Source organism: Rhodnius prolixus, unplaced genomic scaffold (genome assembly GCF_049639745.1).
Source record: "Rhodnius prolixus isolate KJV_2025 unplaced genomic scaffold, Rpr scaffold_11, whole genome shotgun sequence".
Taxonomy (NCBI): Eukaryota; Metazoa; Arthropoda; class Insecta; order Hemiptera; family Reduviidae; genus Rhodnius; species Rhodnius prolixus.
Window position 1 is genome coordinate 8,092,241 of NW_027411625.1, and position 22,265 is coordinate 8,114,505.

General features: G+C 34.2%; 2 protein-coding genes across 3 annotated transcripts in view; one reads left to right on the top strand and one right to left on the bottom strand.

The window, feature by feature from the left end:
• Smr (nuclear receptor corepressor smrter) overlaps positions 1-22,265 on the bottom strand; it is a 61,869-nt gene that overhangs the window by 3,799 nt on the left and 35,805 nt on the right. For both annotated transcript variants that reach the window (XM_074137894.1, XM_074137893.1), the window contains exons 15-25: positions 9,589-9,891; positions 8,653-9,050; positions 8,402-8,549; positions 7,113-7,306; positions 5,907-6,075; positions 5,561-5,769; positions 4,738-4,929; positions 4,136-4,346; positions 2,834-3,173; positions 1,482-1,637; positions 24-521 (exon numbers count right to left, since the gene is read on the bottom strand). In XM_074137894.1, the coding sequence (XP_073993995.1) occupies positions 24-521; positions 1,482-1,637; positions 2,834-3,173; positions 4,136-4,346; positions 4,738-4,929; positions 5,561-5,769; positions 5,907-6,075; positions 7,113-7,306; positions 8,402-8,549; positions 8,653-9,050; positions 9,589-9,891 (2,818 nt within the window). The remainder of the gene's footprint in view (positions 1-23; positions 522-1,481; positions 1,638-2,833; positions 3,174-4,135; positions 4,347-4,737; positions 4,930-5,560; positions 5,770-5,906; positions 6,076-7,112; positions 7,307-8,401; positions 8,550-8,652; positions 9,051-9,588; positions 9,892-22,265) is intronic.
• LOC141459171 (uncharacterized) lies at positions 18,156-21,352 on the top strand. Its single transcript, XM_074137912.1, has one exon. It carries the CDS (start codon positions 18,186-18,188, stop codon positions 19,209-19,211), a length of 1,026 nt encoding a protein of 341 aa, XP_073994013.1. The 5' UTR covers positions 18,156-18,185; the 3' UTR covers positions 19,212-21,352.

The window sequence follows — 22,265 nt, forward strand, 5'->3', positions numbered from 1 at the left end:
AAGAAGGTAAGAATAAAACTAACCACTGATCCGGCCCAGTATGTCGGATGGTATGCGCTTGTTGGTGTATGGTGACAGGTTGCTCTCGGAAAGTAGTAGCGGACATCATCCTTTGTTCCATCGAATGATGGCCTTCGTGTAGTATTCTTTGAGGGAAAGATGCAATCTGTCTTTGCTGCGCGGCTTGCTGCACAGCCACAGCTTGTTGGTGTTGTACATGCAAGTGATGATCGCGCAGTTTTTGTTGTTGCTGCTGTTGTTGTTGTTGTTGTTGTTGTTGATGTTGTTGTTGCTGCTGCTGTTGCTGTTGTTGCTGAGTAACAACTGCTTCTCGGTCACGGATCTGCTGCATCTGAGCCTGATGTTCAATATGGTGTGAATAACTGTCACGAGATCCATGCATCTGATCACGTAACTGCATTAATGACTGCTGTGTCTGATGTTCCGACCGGCTTTGAGACAGTTGTGGTAAAGACTTATCCTTGATGTAACGCGCTTCTGTTGTTTCTCTACTAACGTATCTAAAAAAAATATATAAATAAAAGTGATACTTTTAAGCATAAATTCTAACATACAGAACAGAGTATTATTTACTGACAAAATAGGAAATGTATTGTACAAAAGTACTAAGTTATTTATCAGAAAACCGTAACCACGTGTAAAAATCATCTTCTTGATCTAGGATTTAAATTTCATTCTGCTGACTATAGTTGTTGCTGGGCTTCAAATTTTTGGATGGACACCAAGTATTTTAATTGCTAGCGATAAGTTCAACTTAATAAATAGATTTTTCACTCCACAAAACAACTTTACAAACAATCTGTTTGAACAGATAGTGCAAAAAGGGCGGCCTAAACACCTAATGAGCGTACCTTCAAACATGTTTTTCTTACAAAAACTTAAGATTTGTGATAAAAAAATCACTAATAAAAACTCTCCCACAGAAATCCATACGGGGCAGAAGCACAATTGTTTTCTAACAAATAAAAAGTGGAACAAGTAAACTCGTGAAATTTGATCTGGGGATCTCCCACTTCATGATCACTACACCATCACCCATTCCTATGTATATAAAAGCTATATATAACAATAAATAGAAAAACAATATATGTATAGTATAAGTTGTATTGTAAATTTTATATTAAGATATATATTCTATGAAAATGTAATAACGAAATGCGAATTTCCTGCTTTTTGTTTTCAGTTTTCCGGAATATTTTCTGAACCCAATCGAGCAGAAACTTTCTTGAAACTTTTGTGTATAGACAAAGTAAGTGTAGACTTACTACTCATGAGTTTTGCTTGCACCCACCCTCGTGAACTTCAATATCACATAACCAGCTAATTAGGAATATGAACACCATAAAAACGACAGAAAGTGAGCAAACCACGTTTGCTATATTGTTCATTAAAAACCATAAAAGTAGTTTTTACGTTTACAAAATAAATAAATAAATTTTTAAAAAATACAGTTTAGCCACCTGTCATGAGTAGTGTCCCGGGGAAAGCGATCTCCCAGACCTTCGTGCATTCTTCGTTTGTCTTCCTGAATGGAAACTTGTGGCGGCACTGGTAGGCTGGGTTGTCGAACAGCCACGTCCACAAGTGATGAGAATGCTTCGTGTCCTGGAGGATATCTGCAACATGCAAATATAATCCATTAATCAATTTTACTCAACTCCCACTCCTTAAATCGCCTTTCAGTATCCACGGTTAAGTATCTTAAAAACTCTGCCTCTCTCTTCCTTTATTTCTCTTTCTTATATATACGTTTTAATAATAACAATAAAAATTGTATCAACAACTAATGAAGAGATCACTTGAGCAGTAATCTATTAATCTATATAAATTAATGAACTATTTTTTATTTGACGAATAAAAAAGTTGCAATAACTTAATATCGCGACGTTTCAAAGAAGGCAGAGAGAAAACCATTTGTAAAATACGTCCCCCCCCCCACTGAGACCAGAGAATGTCTTTTCGGTATAAACTCCAAATGGAAAGTAATAAGATATATAATTTCCTTTAAGTATTAAATAACTTGAATCCATATCATCAATTTATTATGGGACAAAGTGTTTTAGTTGTTGAACGTTACCACCCAAAAAACTCTTACATTATTTCAGTACTTGATCTCTGTACCTTTTAATTAATTACCCCTTTTTAACGTAGAAGTGGAAATCAAATTTCTCTATAAAATATAATGATTCAATCTGTGAAAATTACTAATATGCTATAGTGGTTGAAATCACTGACATAGGTTAATACTGCAGATCCACCCAACAACAATTATTAATGTTCATCAGTTATAATAATTAAAGAATTTCCGTACCACTTTCCATATATGTATCAATATAGAATTTCTAATATTTCTAGTTAATATTGATATTTTGAACAAAGATGACAAAGTGACTCTTAAAACACTATTTCATAAAAATTTACGATTTTAAAGAAATGTAAAGGTTTCTTCAATTCAAAAGGCGAATTTGGCAACAGGAAATGTCCAGAAGAATTTACTTCAATCAATCACAAATAAACTTTGGTACTCTGCAGTACTAGTCAATCTAAGTCGTTAATATTTCTAGTTAATATTGATATTTTGAACAAAGATGACAAAGTGACTCTTAAAACACTATTTCATAAAAATTTACGATTTTAAAGAAATGTAAAGGTTTCTTCAATTCAAAAGGCGAATTTGGCAACAGGAAATGTCCAGAAGAATTTACTTCAATCAATCACAAATAAACTTTGGTACTCTGCAGTAAGTTCACCAAATTAGCAATACTGCATTTGGCTACAGAATGTTCACATATGTATATTAGGGCTCACTGACCCAGACACTTGCGTTACAGGACTGGGAGGTCTCTGTGCGGTGTGTCGTTGGATGACCCCCTGCCGACCACCACTGTACGCCGAGAATACTTTGTCCGAAGCACTAGAGCCGCCGCTGGAGCTGGTCCGCCCACTGGCTCTCTGACTGGTTCCGCTCCCGCTGCCACCATGCATTTGCTGAGATGTTATGTAGTCGTTCATAATAATCTGGCGCTGCTCCACGCTGTAGGCTGCAGGGCGGTTGGGTGGGTAGAAAGCACCTGCGGGCGCATGGGCGCCGCTTCTCTTGTTGTAGTACTCTGTATTGGCATACAATGTGTTGCGCTGATGTACAGGTGTTCCTGCAAGTATCAGAAAAAGTACATGAATCTAAACATTACTTTATACATGTGTCAGCTTTATTTGTACGTCCTACTAAAGCTGAAATAGCTTTTTTTTTATTCATTTTAACCAAAACAATTGTTTTATAATAATATTTTTTATGATCATATTTACCAATTTAATTGTATGTAATCTTCGGATATATGTAAATTTCAAAATAAAGTAGATAGATAATTGCAATACAGACATAATTGCTATTTTTCAAAGAAGTCACAGCCAAATAAGACTGATCGTTTGTTATTTACAAACTGTGACAGATTTTCAATATTAACTCCGTCACTTACAAGTCCTACTTATATATATAAATCCTGTAAAATATTTCTGTAGTTATTGTAGAATGGTTACGTTAGCTAGGAATTTTCTAAACTATCTGGGAAACAGTTACAAAACCGTCTGGAAATGGTGATGTAGCTTCTTGCCCAACCCCTAAAGGATTACATAACAGACAGTCGGTAGATCATCACTAAATTTATAAATATTTTCATCAAGCACAATTCCAAAACTGTTTAGTTTTCTAATTTTTATTAAGTATACTTCCCAAAAATCTGGCTAAATGTTAAATAAAACCATATTTACAGCGAGAATTCACGATAAACTGAATAACAATGGAGAAGTGACTGGTATTTTTCATCATATATTTTATTCTAATGCAGTGAAATAATTATTCCTAGGGTTATTTATTACATTGCAATGGTGAGAGTGCTTCCGTTTCCTAGTACAGCATTTTGACACAGTGCGCCTTACATAAGTATTTAGAATGTAAAGAAAAAAAAACAGGAATTGTTTGACTGACTACACAATGAAACATGGTAGCAGCTTGCTGAACGGCAGCGTATAACATACTGCTGTATTGTTCAGTTACCTCTTTTGATGAAAATAACAATAAAATTCTTAACAGAAGCGACTTATTGGTTGTTATTACCTTGTGTAATTGAGCCGGTCTCTTTGTGTGGTGATGTGTGATGCAGAGCTGGAGGGTCGTAGCGAGCCTGACTGTAGATATTTGGCGAAGACACGGGCGTGCCATGAATTATTGACCCACTCTGTTGGACTGTTTTCGAAACGGGTGTACAATTTGTTGTGTTGATAACACCAGGCGAAAGTTTGGATGTCAATGATGATGGCAGAACCTGCTGTTAAACAATAAAAAATATGCCTAAATAACTTGTCTTAAATGCAGTCAGTATACATACTATTTTGCCTGATACTGCACAAAAGTTGTCAGCCTGCCTTCCCTATAACATCTGCTTCAAACAAAGATACCACTTTTTTTTCTTCTTATGTAATGGAGAAATAAAAGCCAAGGTGACCTTTATAATCACCGTATAAATAGAGGTTTACACTGGCGTTATAAATCTGAACCAGGTACGATGTTGTGTTATGTATTTCAGCTAATGGAAATATCGTTTAACTATTTTGGTTCAAATAAACTTTTGATACCTTTATCGTCAAATACTGTATAACCGTTTGGACTCAAACCTACCTAAGACACGACAGGAATAAGAAAGTAAAAAAATGTATTACCTGATGAAAGAATGACTGCTCAGATGTTTGCTGATTTGACCTAAACGAGTTGTGAACATTAGAAGAACTGTGCTGATGTGACTGTTGCAAGTTAGACTTGGTTATTTGTTGGGAAGCGCTTAAGCTTTCCCTTGGCTTCTTTATACTTAGGTCAAGTGTAACTCCCTCAGATTCTCTGGTTCCTTGGCCAACCTGCGCACAAAGTTTTTATTTACATTTTGTATTCTAAAAACCAAAGGGCTGTTAAACAGTACATAATTTTTAATAAGGCAAAGTACTAAGTGACAATGGGCTAAGATAAGTCACCATTGTATAAACTTGGCATTCTCACGAAATTTGTTACGTTCTTGAGATCAGTATTTTCTTTCATTTCATTGGCATTCCCTGCCACAAAACCTTGCGTTCACACATACAAAAGATTTTAACATTAATTCATTTAAATTGAATTTTAGTATTATCTTAAATGAACTAATTAGTGTCGTCTATTACAGCTAAAGGTACATTTAAATAACCTGATTGTATTCAAATTTTGGCAACTATAGTTCTATATTGATTCAAGAAAACAAAAAATCACATTAGACAAAGAAACAATTTATAATAGGTTGATAGCCTGATAAACATAAAATTTTAAATAGTATTGCTATTATTTATTTAAAAATACTTTTTGAAAAGAACCGTTAATCGTTACTGCTAGAAAAGCCTGAGATGACTGCTACCCTTCAGCGAGGGGAACAAGTCCGGACGCCAGGCAACTGCTGCACCTAACATTCCTAAAAAATAATTCGCAATACTTCTTAGGAGACTAAAAACAATTACTTCTTACCTGAACAACCACTAAACCATCCTTAGGCGGACTGAAATCCTGCGTCTGGTGGGTATGGTGACTGCTCACCACTGACACGGTGGCAAGACTTGAATCTTGTCTTGTCTTGTTGTCAGCACGCTCCCTGAACATGCCATGCTCAGACTTCAAGATAGAAGAGATTGTGGGCGCCACGCCACCAGCTGTCTGTCCGGCCGCTACACTAGCACCTGCGCCAATTTAACGCATTGAATTAAATATAGTGAAATAATTGGTTGATTTAATCGCAATTCTGAATTCCTTCAGACCTGCCATAATTACAATTGAAAAAAAATTACTGTATGTATTATGGAATTTGTCAAACAACCTTGATCCTTCTTTAACTGCATTTCTATGACTTCAAGCATGAGATCCTTAACGGTGCGATCTTCGCGTTTGGCGGCTGGGCCAGGCGAGGAAGGAGGTGCTTGGTTGACGTGCGTCAGCGCGCTGTCCCGGTCCCCTTCGCCAGCTCCTTGACCTTCATCAGCAGTCTCCTGTAGGTAACATATGAACACTACAAATTAATCTGTTTTTATAAATAGTGCCACCTTAGTTGTAAAATTTGATTGTTACTAAGTCAACCATCTGCGACCTGAATTATCTACTGTGGTCCTAACATTTAGTGTTAGTATAAGTAGTTCGCACAAGTATTCAATGTGTGTAATATGTTAAGTTATTATTACAGTTAGCCTGAGACATGCTTTAAGAACCCCCTACTAGGATGTTCTGATTACTTTTGACGTGATTTGAAAACCAGCAGGAAGTTTCCTCGTAATTTAAGATTACATTATTAAGTTGACCTGGTTTTTCCTCTCCTTTTTTCTCTGCATTCCTATCCTGCTCACTTAACCTTTCTCGTTCCAACTTGTTATGAAGGTTAAAATGTATTGAACTTTATACTTCATTATTTATTTTATGTAAATATTTATTTAATAAATATTTATTCATTCATTAATAAGTTGACCTTTATATGCTACAAAGGCGAACAACTGAGTCATCTTTGGAAATGGAATAAGTAGAATCGAATATAAGCTGTAATATTTTGCATTTTTCAAGAAACAAGCCTGAGTAAACACCCAGAAGTAACGCTAAAAGATGGTGAGCTAAAATTTTGCCAGAAGAAACCAAACATAAAAATAAAGGTAATCAATCAATGCAGTGAATAGCTCATAGATGAGACAAGTGCGACTGGACCGCCCTGCCAATTAATTGCTAAGTCACCCTTCTCAAATAAATGACTATTATTAAGGGATTATTATTTCATTATCATCAAACACTCCACTGAATTTGCAAGTGTAGTGTGAGACGAAAACATAGCTTAAGACAAATTTTCTATACCAAATTGATTAATCAATCTCTGATGATCGATGAAAGTCCGAAACCGTCAAAGATACAAAAAAACAAGAGTGGTACGACGGATAAAATTAACGATATTATCTAACAACGCGACCCTACACACATTTTTAAATAACTATTAACAAAGGCTTATTATCAAATAAAAACTAGATACTAATAGTAAATTTATAATCACCGTAGCTGAGCTATCGTAGTCCTCCTTGGCGTGCAACAAAGGGGGCATTGAAGGCGTCGGTGCTTTACAGACGGGTGAGTGTTGCTGCGAGTCCAGTATCGTGTCCCGACCTTCTTCTGTTAACTTTGGTGGCGGCGTCATGCCAGGTAACACTCGAATCTGCTCTTCGTTCTGAAGTATCGCGCCCATGCCTCCTACAATGAAAGAATTACATGAGATTGGTCGATCAACATAATAACTTTTTAAAAATTTGTAACAATTGAAATACTTTCCCCACAAGGATAAAAAAAAAGTAAAAGTATCTTTAACTCGTAGCATTGTTTCTGTTTGCACCGTGCAAATCAGATTTCACAAGTAATTGATGCAATGTAATTGTAAACTTCAGAAAAATTACTAACACTTCGACTTTGAAATAGCAAGCGTACATCCTATTTTCTCACACTTTTTACTTTCCTTTATTAGCCAGAGAATAATCACTTCATGATCTCATAAACATTATGGAGGCGATCTTTGGCGTTTTAATGACTTGTAGATTAAATTAAAGCTTCTAAACAAAGGACATTGAAAATACTTTGAATATGTGAACGAAAAGAAATAAATTCATACTGATATGTTCTGATATGCAGCGATTCGCCTGCAATCCAGGAACATAAGACACTGAAGTATCAGGATTAAGGCCTATTAAAACTTCAACTCATTACACTGTAATATATTTCCAAGTACTTTAATATTTTATCGTAAAAGCAAACAGTAATTTTTTCTGACCTTCTTTATACGTAGAAATTACAGAACACGAATAATCACTTGGCAGCCATGTCCAAATAAATTTCGATAATGAGAATTGGCGGATTTATACTGAAAAGCGTGCCCAATTTTTTTTACTCATCTTTCAATAAAATAAACAATATTCAAAACTTTTCTGCTTCTACTTACATTAGAAGTATAAAACAAAAAATCAATTATAAAATAAACCCTTATTTTTTTATTTATATTTATTTATTTAATTTTATTTTTTGTAATTTATAATTCGATAATTCATGAAATCCCTATGGGGATAAATGAGTTAGACAAATTTAAATAGTATTTTCCTGTGAAATAATTAGGAAAAAAGAATTGACCAACTGCAGTCGAAAATGCAGGCGGCGCATTTGGCCAATAGGAAGCCGAACCTACTTCATAAAGGCTACAACACCCCTCCCAAAGGTAACTGAGCACATCATCATATTTGGATGCGAGACACTGACTGTAGTTGTTAAAAAGTACCCTCTCAAATAAAGTGTTCAACTTACCAGCTGAATGTTGCGTAGGAGAAGGTGCACTGGTTGTATCACTGTCTGCTCCCACTACGCCTGTCTCAGTTTCATCACAACTGGAAGTGGTAGACCCTGATTCTTCCTCGTCCGAGAGCATTGGCTTTCTGTCCTGGAACCCTCCTTGCTAATTTCATTAAAGTAATTTTTTTTGTTATATTTATCACTCTTTAAAATAGATAAATGAATAAAGAAGAAATAAAGTACTGTTCTAGTTTGAAAACCATTACCTTTATTTTTTGTATAATTTGATCGAGACCCAATTTTTTATTGTATGTGTAGTAGAAATTCATACACTGATGTGGGGTCTTGGCAGTGCCAATCATCTGCGCAATATCCGACCACCTAGTACCGTGAACCTTCAGTGCTTTCCTCAAACCTGCCACTTCTTCATCTGTCCAGGACTCAAGCGTTGATAGTGGACTATGTGCATTGTTTGCAATTGGCCGCCCAGATATAATATTCGTAGGAGCATTTGCACTATCAGTTGTCACTGAACTTGAGGTGGTTACACTAGTTGCTGTCGTGGTAGACTGTGAGATAGGTTCAGTTTCCCCAACCACTGTTATCCTTCGCATCAAACGATTATAGCATGCTGAGCAGCATTTTGTAATGTTTCTATCGATTTCTGTTAACAGAAGTAATTGAATAGATTAGAAAATAATATACACGTTGACGTCTATTCTAAATATTCTATGCTGCAAATCCTCTTTTAAACTAAAACCTAAGACCGAAAGCTTTTTGACAGTAAAAACTGTCAAGCCATTCATAAAGATTCGTAAGTTAAATCAAAAAATTATTTATAGTTTATTAAATTTATAGAAATAAAATAACAGAATTTGCGGAGGGAAAACAAAACTACCGATGATTGTAATGATGTTGGCATTATTTTTTTTAAAAAAAAAAGGACAAGCAATCGAACTCTATTGTTAGGTTCGTCGATTCTGAACTTTCTCGTGAAGGGCTTAAATGTTTAATATCAGTTCTTTACAAAGACAATAAAACTACACAATACGCCTTCAGCTAGATAGTGTTCTTATGAAGTCCATAGATTCAAAATCTACAGTACTTCAATATTGAGTTGTTTTTTCATGACCTACGCCGCTATTGATTTACATATTACTAAACGATTCTTATGATCATTTTTTTTAAAAAAAAGTACTTACGAAATTCCGTAGCAATTGGATCTCTGAGATGTGAGGGCAGATCAATCCATTTGGAGGGTAGCTGACGAAGACGCTTTACACGATGCCCTCTTGCATTTGGACATGAGGGTATCGGACAATTAGTAAATCTTGATCGGACCGCTTTGCAACGACATAAATTGCATACTCTCGCATCAGCACCAATTTCTTCCTCTTTCAAGCCGTACTGGCTCGCTTGTGACCTTGGCAGCGCACGGGAACATGCAGATTCTGATTTACACACAGCACATGCAACTCCCACAACAGTCTCTGAATCACCACTTCCTAAAATAAGAATTAGATTTATTTAAAAACAAACTTGTGTGCGAACTGGAAAGTTATTTTGATACTCGATCCTGAAAAGAGCTATTGGCATATCTTAAAGGACCCACAAAAATGTATTATCCTGAAAAATGTTTCAAATATTAGTCACAGGTCTACATCTAAGCAGAACCTACAACATGCCAACATAAAAGAAAATCAAGGAGCTTTATTGAAAAACTGAGTAAACGAAACCATTTGCAAAATGATAATGATGATAATGTGTGATAATTTTTTTGCTGTATGTTTGTGTGTAGAAAACATCTACAAAATAATAATAATAATAATACGTAATCGCAGAAGCTCAAATATCCAGGTTAGTTATCGCAGGAAGCATCTAACACTAAGGTCAGCGGTCAAAATCAAATGACCGGAAGTGATTTTAATTAAAGTTTTTCGTTGTTATTTCCCATAATAATGCAGTAAAGACACGCAAATCAAGCAATCGAACTGAATAGATTCGAAGACGCCAGTAATCGAACGTTCGTGTAAAATTATAATTTATTTTATTTTTTAACACACATGGAGGCAATTAGTGTGTATCTGGTTAAAACTCAATTTCCAAAGTTTGGTACGATCGCAATACTTCTCTTATGTGTTAAGGCAAGTGGAATGCTGATGTAAATTATGCATTTAATTAATAAAGTGAATGAGAAGAGAGTTGATGCCAGGCGGTCAGCTTGAATAAGTGATGAGGCTGCTGCTCATTCATGCTCTCTGATCTTCCATTTCAAACCAACAATTAGCATTTGCACAATCTTTCTGAGCTAACAACAAACATTATTCTTTCTACCTTTTATTGTTACGAAATATCACCAATAGAGAATTATTAAATAACTTAATTTGTTTAAATCCACAATAATTGAGCTCACATGCTGCTGTTCCCAAATCACAAATCTGATATGTTACCAGAGAGACGGCATAGAGACAAGCTAAACAATAGTTCCCCCTAGAATAACTTACTGGCGCAAAAGAAAAGTGATGGACCTATACGTGTGTACAAGCTAGTGAAGTCAACACTTTTATATTAAATATAAATATAAATTTTATAGATCAGCCCAAAGCAATCCCTGACAACGATGACGGAAAATTATCACTACCTCAGTCGCAAAAATGATCAATCAAAATAATATGCATTTTAAAAGTAAACGTCGAAGCTCTTTTAAAGCTTCACTAAAAATATTCAATTTACTAAAGCAAAGGCAATTACAGTCGGGAAATTTTGTCTAAAACTGATTATTGGTAACCCCTAAGTAGCTTGCTACCAAAAGATTTGCAGACACACTTTTTGCATGTATGCAATACTTAATTCAAAAAAGTAAGTTCAAATAAAACGAGGAAGTTGCGGTTGCCTCACATGGACTGAAATATTGTCATCACCTCTGCGAAGCTTAACGTACGGTTCCTCTCCAGAGCTGTGCACAACAATACGCACGCAACTTTTTTTTAAACCAAATTTTTGTCCTGGAAGTTCTGTTGTGATAGTACTGTAATATGATAGACTACATTACTCACGAGAGAAGAAGTAAAAATTACTGTTTGATTTTAATTTTAAGCTTAAATAAATCGTATTTTAATTAAAGTAATGTTTAAATTTACAACTGAAAGTGGTGCATCAGAAAAGCCCGTCTCATATCCTTCTGTTAATTGAATCATTTTAACTAATTAGTACAGAACAAACAGTGAATTCAAGATAAAGCTGTGTTTAACTGAGCGAATTTGGTTTAAATGCAGGGAAAGTGGGGTGCGGCCGTGTTAGTACAAATCTCCTGAATGTTTGCACTCACCACTTAGATGAGTTGGCAGTTTGCAGATATTTACCTTTCCGCCTAACTAACACCTGCAATTTACCGCCCAACTATCGCCGATATTTATTAACTTAGCAAGCCGCTGGCCTAACCATTTACCTCCGTGATCCTCCAATCTCAACTATGGCCACATTCACTAGTGCACACCACTTTCTAAATTCACGCTGCATTCTAAATAATTCCAGCCAGACACAATATGTAAATTCTCTCACTTTCAAAAAACCAACTATTGCGATCGTCTGTAAGTATTATCGAAAAGGGCTCAAATAGTATACTTTAAAGTTTCTGTACTATTTTCACACAAAGGCATATTACTTTAATTTGAAACAGAAAATTCCAAAAAGTTCATTTCTGGAGATTCTTGTCGAGAAACGTAATATTAAAGTCGGGTCAGTAAAAGCAGGTAAGAATAAAAAAATTCTTTGTTTGAAGATTTTAAAAATAATTACTGATGGAAAAAAATTAATTAATTAAAATTTTTGTCTAGTCTGCAGTGTTGGTTTTCCGAAAAGTTGTAACTGACTTGATTATGCGTTCTGATTAAAAATGGCATCAACATATGTGTTAATGTTTGAAAATAGTATGGTTATTTATACCTAAACCTGTACTTTCACATTTTTGTGGAATTACGGGAATTATTGGTCAAACAAATACCAAGTACATATAGAAAAATTGCTGCAGAGTAGCTATGTCTGAAAACAGTGGTAAACTGTTATCTTTATACTATGGGCAAAGTGAAAAGAAGAGTAGTAAATGCCTCAAGAACTTGGTGCGTAGAACACTATCATTGATGTTCTTTTCTGTTTTACATGTGTCTCTTGTATTAGTTAAATATTTTTTTGTTTGTATTTTGTTCTTTTTAGGTATTGTGTACCCTTTGAGGACTCTAGTTTACATAATGGGGTAGAGGAGCAAATTATTTAAGGCTTAAATACCGAAGATAACTGAAATGAATTGAATTAGACAATTAAGTATATTAAAAGTCTAATTACGAAAAAAGTCTAGATAAAATGAGCTATTTGTTAATTATTATATACAGTGTCATTCTATGTCTATATGGAGTGTGTACACTCCAAAGACTTTCTCTAACTGTGATTTTTAATTTTCTGACTAAATATATTCCTCAAACTCAATGTTTCAAAACATACTAGTTCTTACGAACATACAGTTTGATACTCTTAACATCTAAAAAGACAAAAGAAGAAGTTTACTCCTTCTACAAAATTTACCTGGTAAATGTTTTAGATAAAAGTAACTTAAATAAAAATACTAGCCGTAATTTTTTTTTAAAAAAAAAGTGAAAACTAACTACTGTTATGTGCCATTTCCGGTTCAGGATTGTTACGGTAGATCATGAAAAATAATCCAAATTTAATTGTAGTTGAGCTCCCTGGGCTGTTTTGTTTTTGAGATCTTTCGTTCACAAAGACATAAACAGACTTTTCTGTAAACCATGACGTCTTTTTACGGAAGTGTATTTCCGGTAAAAAGTAGATATCAAAAATTTACCCGTTCACGATACTTTTTCTTGCAAAGAAGAAGTAAAAAAAAAGTATAAAAATAAAAGTGTAAATGAATTTGCAAGTTAGAAGTTGTGGTTGAAGAGGAGTTGGCCGAGCCAGCCTAACTTCATTATAACTTAAGTATACTTTAGAAATTAGAGGGCATTTAAAATGCAGTTTGCTCTTCAAGTCGCTTCATTTAATTAAGGAGTTGTGGGCCGGAGATACTTTGTGTACACACTGTTTTATTGCGGGAGCGGGAGTCGGCCGCGCCAGGCAAGAAGTTGCGCGAGGAGGGATAATTGGGAGGAGCAGCCAGTGTGTACTCTGCGTGGCCCAGTCTCCAGGGAATTTCTTTTTTACTTTTTATCATTATTTAACTTAGTAAAACTGGAACTTTACAAAATTGCGTTTTTTCCTTTCAGCGGAGAGGACGGTAGGAGGCACTCAAACTTGAAACTCTAACTTGTATTAATTAATACCAAACGTTTGCAAGTTACATCTACCCTTACTTCACCACGCTCAAACATACATTTCACATTTATTTACTCTTTAAATACGTGTATTTAAGTAAGCGGTGACTAAGTGGATTAAAAAGGGCAGCGCTCTTATCTCCGTAATCACGAGATCTGCGCACCTGACGATGCGAAATCTACTCCAGTTCGAGTAACGATCTACCCTATGTATGAGGTGCATCAGAAGAGTTAATAACAACAGCTCGTATATCCTGAGGAGAATCTTCTACCGATGAACTAAAACTGATCAAAGCAAATGATTTAAAGAGCAGAACTACAAGAGCAGACGTGTACTTCTTTGCGAGAACTCATCTTTCTCAACAACTTTGCTATTAATATCATTACAATTCTTCCTCCAAGCACAACTAAATCCGATAGCAACATATTTTTAAATTAACACAAGCCAATAAAATTCCTTTTATTATTTCGCATTCTTCCTCTTTAGTAAAGGACCAGAAAAATTGCTCTTACTTTAAAATTACAAGGAAGGACTTTGAATTCTGTGGAGACCAAGTGTTTAGGGTGTACCATTCACTGCACAAAAAGAGCTGAAGACTGTGAAGGCAAGTTGAAATAACTGCGACTTCCCAAGGGAGAATTTCTACTTTATAAAAGTCACTTTCTGTTTTATTAAAAAAAAGCAAACCCTTTGTGTATTGAGGTGGAGCCAATCTAAGCTATTCTCGTAACCGTATACACTGGCAAAGTCTTGCAATTCTTACTGCAAATCTAGAACTGAAAATTCATCATGTAATACAAAAGTCCCATATCGTTATTTTTTGTTACTGCCTTCCCGTGCCGGAAGTGGGTAATTTAGTGGCCCGCTGCCTTTCTAAAATTTTTCACCAACAATGCACGATTTGTGGCTCTTACAGCCCCAAAATAAAAAAATTGATTTTTACATATTATTTATAGAAGTAATAATTATTTTAAAAGATAAATCATGCTTTTTTATCAGGCGACCTTTACGTTCAATAACTGATTAGGTATTGTGAACGAAGAAGGAAAGCTAACGTAGTTAACTTAAATATCTCCTATTTCAATCCAATAAATTAAGTCCATGACGGGAATCGAACCCTCATGTTAGCTTAGCTAACCGCCCTCTTAACGCTCGTCTAGGGGTCTGTTAAATATGTATCAGCAGCATACTTATAAGATTTTTAAATTGGAAACGTATCCTTTACTACTAGTTCTATGATTCCTAAGAGATAATACTTCGATCGAATAAATATTCCGATCTCTAGTATTCAATGGAAATACACGTCTTGTGGTCCTCCTTAGTCAAAAAAGTGGATTTTAGAGTGAGGGTTCACGTGGGCCAGTGTGAACAGAATTACTTAAAAACGTAAACATACTCGAATTTATTAAATTTGAATTTTACAATACTATATGGAAACCAACTGTAATTTCTTGCCGAAAATGCCTGTACCGGATATTGCACTTTATTAACCCCTTAACGTGCACGCTTGAGTTAACTCGAGCGCGCTAAACTGGCCAAACTGTTCACACTCGAGATAATTCGAGCGGCGTTGCACTTAATGCTACTATAATTTTTCACTCTCGAATATAATCGAGAATTGAAAATAATGTGAAAGCAAAGAAAAGCAATCGTTTTATAGATATTTATCATTTACATGGGATTGTAAGCTATAACACTTACTTATTCAAATATAAAATATAGCGGTTTTTTCAAAAAATCTGTGCATTAAGGGGTTAAAGGCATTTTTCATGTTTTCTGAGCTTAATCGTACAATAGTTGCAACCATTTTCTTTACAAATAGTTTACTGAAATAGTTAATATAAACCAAACAAAATCCCAAAAAATAATGAAAAATTCTACTGATGAAGGGTTGGGGTTTGATTGAAGAATGAGGAAATTATAAAATGCAGCCTTTGAAAAACTTATTATGTGAAAAGAGAGTTCCTGTGGAGAGGTGGTATCTGAACTACTTGCTATTTAACACATTCTATGGTTTTACCGGCTAACTAGTTCGCTACGAATTAAATGTTCAATTTTCAATACCAAAAAAAAAAAAAAAATCAAGACCAACGAGAATTATTGAAGTAACAGTCGTGTGAGTGTTCCATACCAATTTTTTGTTTTTTTTTGTTTTTCAGTAGTTAAGAGTGAATGTAATTTAGGTGTCGCTGACGCGAACAAAATACAAAAATTCAATTAATCCTTTAACGTGATGTTCAGAATGATGAAAGTTTTAGGGTGTAATTGCCATCTGTCATCCCTGTTTAAAGGGAATGAATTGAATTACCCCTCATGACGACGCGCAATCTAGCCATACCCCTCCTCAACACATTTACACACACAATGCACACCACATACATTGTCACAGAAATTTGTAAAACAATTAGATGAATATAAAATTGACTGTAATCATTTTATAAACCAATTATAAAACAGAAATTAATGAAGACTTGCGATACTTCATAAAACTTCCATCTGTCATATAACAAATAATTTTATAGAACTGCTGGTTAAATATGGACCTATATTTAGGTTGTAAGCTAAGAGATATCTCAGTTTAGTCTGCTTACTGGAAACAACTATTTTAGAGACAAGACAGAAAATATAGTTTTACTGACCTCGAAACCAAAAACCTAATTCATACTTTTGAAATTCAACTGCTAAGAATAGTTTTTTTCATTTTGTACTCAGGTGAACCTCACCATCAGAGGCTGGCACAGTTCGACAGTAATTCTGCTTTCTCTTTGATTGTAGCAGACCACAATTTAAACGCGTCCATTAAAGGTTAAACAAAAATTGAAAAATGAACGAAGGTTTACAAATTATCATCTAATTTTGGTTAATTCTTACAATATATTTTAATTCCTTTTATAATTAGACATGGCAAGGCTGGTCGTAGTGGCCATGCTCTAGAAGCAATCGCTCACAATTTTTGACAAAATTTAACAAATAGATTAATTAGGGTTTAGTTAGTAGTAACCTAAATTTTAGAGACATATAAAGATAATTTACCAAATTTAATGAAAATTTTGGTAACATCTTCCATAGAACCCATCAAAAAATATAGTAAGAGTACGATAGAACCCTTCGAATATGGGTCCCACTAATGGTATTTCCTCGGATTTTAATTGAAAATTCATAGATATCACTTGGCTGTCTAATGGCTTTTCACAGTTATTCTATAGGTTTTTCTCTCTAACTCAAATAGAAAATGAAAAAAGTGTAAATTTGATACTTCGTTTAGATATCACATAATTGGGGTTTCCGTCAGCCGGAAATGCCTTATTATTTACTGTTACACCCAGAAAGAAAAAATGCAATGATGTGAAATTTTTACCTGATACATCCTCAGTCCAAAAAACGAAAAAAGGTTTCTAAAAAATGGGCAAGCCTGTGCGTTGTACGTAAAATAAGTCTTAAATTAAAAACGAAAAATTGCAGGAATTTTGAACTTTGAACTTTCATCGAAAATAGCTACGAAGAATTTCTTCAAACTTACCACATACCTTACGCAAATTTTGATAATTAACCCTCACCTTTTTTTTTGTTTCTTTTTTTTTAGAAAAATTCGCTGAAGGGTATTTTTGGGAGAAGGTTTCGTCAGGCTTACCTGATACAAAAAAATGAGAAGGTAAAATGAACTGTTAAAATTCCGTGTTCGAAATAACGCAGTGACCAGTAATGCGAATTTTACTCTTAGTAATAGTTTGCACGGGAGCTGCAATGCACTATCTATTGGCGGCGTGAAAAGAGGTTTGCTAATATTATCACAAAAATATTTATGTTTTTCGTGAAACTTTTCTCGAGCAAATTGATTTTAGAACAATTTATAGGGAAGATAGACATTGAAGCACCCCTCCAGAAGTGCCCTTTTTGGGATATTCTACATTCTATAGATTACTGTGAATTAAATATGTTCTAAAATTTCAAGTTTGCTGAAAATCTGAAGAGTATTTGTCACAACTATAAGCAAGTCGTATAAAAGAGTCACACCAAAGTTGTTTTTATGATATTCCTGAAAAATTTCATGAGAAAGTGTGAAAATAAACCAATGGAGATTGTGTGAGAAAGTGGTGGTGGCGTCCGTACGAATCGCCGCGTACTTAAGAACACAACATTCGGAGCAGTCAGATGGCCTCATGATAAACAATCAATTTTCTACCACAAATTTTGCAAACTTAATTTTCCTTTTCTTAACCGACAAATGAAAACAAAAAAAAAATAAAAAATTATTCATTAACGTCAGTTTTAAAAAATCAAAAGAAAGGCAACTGCAGAGGGCGTGTCTTTTTTCTTTTCTTTTTATTAACTCTATTTGCATAAGTTGAAAAAACACAAATTGTGAGTTAATACATAAAAAGTGATTACATAGCCCGCCCACCTAAACCAATAGCAGAGCGGGGTAGACACTGTACGCATGCGCTTACACTTCTTACATCGTATATATATATAAATGGTATGGGGGCAACTTTCAAGTACCATTTTCATAAATTGTTGTGAAGTATTAAGAGTAGTTTTTGAGTTAGTGAGTTTACTAGAAGCACGAGTTCGGAGTGCCGTCATGTACTCGCAACTCTACGGCAGCCACTGGCACCATGACGACATCGCGGTTGTGGCCGGCATCGCTAGTGATTCTAAAAGATTTGTTTGTTATAAAAAGTTACTAATGTTACACAGTGGATACATCAAATCTCAAATTGAAGCCGGACTAACTGAAATACAATTGCCAAATATAAATGCAGATATATTTAGTATTATATTAAATTATATAAACACTGGTTATTTAGAACTGAATAGAGAGAATATCTACGCCGTGTTATTGGCCACACACCTTCTGCACATTCCCAGCGCGCTCGAACTGTGCAGAAACTACTTGATGAGACAGAACAGCAGCAACAGCACTATCATCAAACCTATCCCGAGCAGGAAGTGCATGCCACTGTACTGGTCACCCCCGCTGTGGTACCCCACAGTGGGGCTGAGCGAGGCGCCCCCCCAGCCCGCGCCATCTACCTCCACCCACCATCCCACCGAGTCCAAACATAAAGTCCTTCACAGGGATATTGCCTGCTGCGACGGGCCGGTGCGCTTCAAAAAGGTACTCAACAAGAACTACTTAAAAAACTCTGAAAAGTCCGGACTGGCCGCCACAGCTGCAGCCAGTAAACATTACGTCTGCACTTTTTGCAAGCACACATTCAAAAGTCACTACTGCTTTCGTAAGCACACCAGAAGACACATCAACCCCGTGTCAGTTGAAAGCACTCCTCCAACTACTGCCTCCGCAACCACAACCGCCACAACCACAACTACCACCTCAACTATTACCCCGACCTTATTAAAAGATATGAACGTACAGTATTACCCATGTAAAACGTGTGGTTCTAAATTTCCAAGCTACTATTTTGTACATAAACATCGTAAATTGTGTCATAAAATTGATATTAATACTGATAAAGACGTATGCAATGATAATTAGAAAAACAATAGTAATACGGTTGATAAAAACTTTAGGGTGAGAAGTGCAACTGATCAGAACAGTTGCTAGGAATGAGTGTCAAGTTGACAAGACACATACCAAAATTCTTCAACTTTAGCAATGATCTCAACGGAACAGACTTTAGTAATGTATCACGACATTTCGAATCCTTAAATTAGGGAAACAAATCTCTCTTATTTTAGCCAAATTAAAATATTGTTTTTAAAGGCTATTTTGATGTTGGTTACAAGAAAGTACAGATCAATTTAAAATCAATTTGGAAATAGTGATTCCTAATTGTATTCTCCTATTGAATGTCCGTTTGCCACTTCAATTCATTATTACAAGATATCGTGAAAATACCAAAATTAAAGTTACCTATGAAAAAAATTAAATCTAAAACTTTACATAATAAGTTGGACCACAGGAAAAATATTAAGTGTCCTGTAGGCATATCACTTGGTGGCCAAAATATTCCTTCAGCAGTAAGATTGCAACAAACGAAACAGATATCCTTACTGCAAATAGTAATAAAAAAAATAAATAAAACACGGTTCTCTTTGCATCAGTTGTTTGAGACTAAGGCTCCTAATAGTGAATAAACTTTACAAATGAGTCTTTTTAAAAAGGAAATTTCCTGCATCCATTTTTGTTTGTTTTGGTTAGCCTATTACTTTTAGTTGAATAACCAACCGCTGATTTTAATAAATCTCGTTAGATATTTACTTATATATATTTGAATGCTTTGTGCAGTTTTTGTTTTGTATCTTTTTACTTTATAATGTGCAATTATTAATGCTCTTATATGCATATGAACAATTATCATTTTCTTTCATTGGTAGCTTTAAAAGTGATCAATGTCACTAGGAAGGTAACTTTTTTTTATTGATGCCTTTTCATCTCCTTAAGAGATTGTTATTTAAAACATTTGATTAAATTTTAAGTTTTTAATTGATTTTTATCCTGTTTATCATTATAAAATGTTTTGTTAATGATGTAATCTATTGTTTTTTTTTTTTAAAGTTTTTTCATTTGTACTTTAGGAATATTCAGGTGCCACTGTATTTTAAGTTATAGAAGCTGCTATATTTAAAAATAGCATAATTTAATTAGTAAGCAAGCAGCAAATCGTTATTTTTTATTTTTCTAACTTCTGTACTTAAGTTATTTTTAAGAATAAACTCTTTTATGTGTGTTTTTCGTGATTATTGCCAAGTTATTGACATTGTTTTTTGTACTTATTTATTAATTATGTACCGGGATTACTCAGCACTCATTTTAAAGGAATAACCGCACTGGCAAATAAATAAACAGTAACTTTAATAACCTGTTACATTTTTCTCTTTACATTAAAACAATAATAAAAACTAGTTTGAGGATTATTATTCCTTCTTTGTGACCGTTAGCAATGAAATTTTATGGATTAAAGTAGCAAAGATGCAACAGTAATGTAGTAACTGACAACCAACTCGCCTATAACGTCCAAAAATAGACCATACATTTAACGAAACGTTGGCAAAAAAATTAGTGTTGTCTTTGATTGATTAAATCCTCCTAACTATTAATCCACAATAATCACCTCTAATACAATTTGCAGAAGTTGAATTGAAAAATAAACCAAAGAAGAATAACGTTATTGTAGTTGTACAACTACAATTTCTATTATTGTTAAACGTAAATCAGAGCTATTTTAAGAATTTCTATAAACGAGATATAAAGTTAGAACAGACCAAACATCAAATTGCTTAGTAACCGAAACATAAGTTTGCAAGTAAAACTTGTAAACTACAAGTTTAGTTATTCTAAATTAAAAAAGATGTTGAAACTTTCCTGTACAAGAAACATGAAGATAAGAAGTTGTAAAAATGCAGTTGCCAATCAAATAGACCACATCTATCATATTTATCTATTGGTTACTGCATTTTGCACTCTGATAACCAACTCGTATCAAATACTAATCAAGGATTAATTAATGAACGTTAAGATGTCTGTACCTCAATTTCAAAACTACTACATCTTTTCCTCTTAAAACTACATCTTTTTCATTTATCTCTAGAAAAATTACGAACTTTTAGGTTCATAATCGATCTTATAACCGTCGCGAATAAAATAAATAAATCAATACTGCACTAAATCACATCTGTTCTAATTTTATATTTTATTTTTCTAATCAAATTAAAAAAATAAAAAAGAAAATAGCAGAGGAATATTTTCTAAATACTTCGCTCTAAAATCTGTTTAAGCTATAAAATCTTTTTATAGCTACTAATTTTTTTTAGTGATTTTTTTTTTAAGGAAGGTTATTTATAACATACATTTTCAATTATATTAAAATGTGTTTTTTATTACATTCATTCTAAATATTCCACCATTTAAAAATTTATGAAGAAACTAAAAAAAGTGTCGCCTTTTTATTCACATGGATTTTTTTGGGGGGCCGCCAGTAATTTTTTTTATACCCAAATCTATAATAATAAAGGACAAATAGGTTGGGTTGTTCCAAAATATAATAATAATATTAAATCAATAATGTAGTAGACAAACGGTATTTACTTCTACATTCTGAAATTTAGGTAGAAGTAAACTTATTTTCTTCATTAAGTATTTGTCATCAGAAGCCCCTGTAATGAATTTATCTATTTGCATCAGCCCAATTCAAAACAACTGTTTTTCACTCCACGAAGAGAAAGTGTTATAATTGTACAGATTTTCCATGTTGAGTTTTCACAAGAAATATCTGTTCTGAGGTTCCCTGACTCCGAAAAAGTGATTTTTTAAAAAATGGGTCAGTGTAAGTGTGTTAATGTATTCACCTTAACTCCAAAACCAAAAATCGAAGTTAGTTTAAGTGCAAACCGAGGATGCCAGAAACTATAAGGTGGTGGTGATACTATAACTGGTTTGAAACATTTTTTTCATAAAAATTCGATTTAAGATAGTTCTAGGGGAGGGAGTGTCATTACTGTAATTGTACAGTTTTGCCACTTGCGCAATATTAATAAGTACCAAATGTGGTATGGACTATACTTCTAAATTTAAAGAAAATCGACTGAC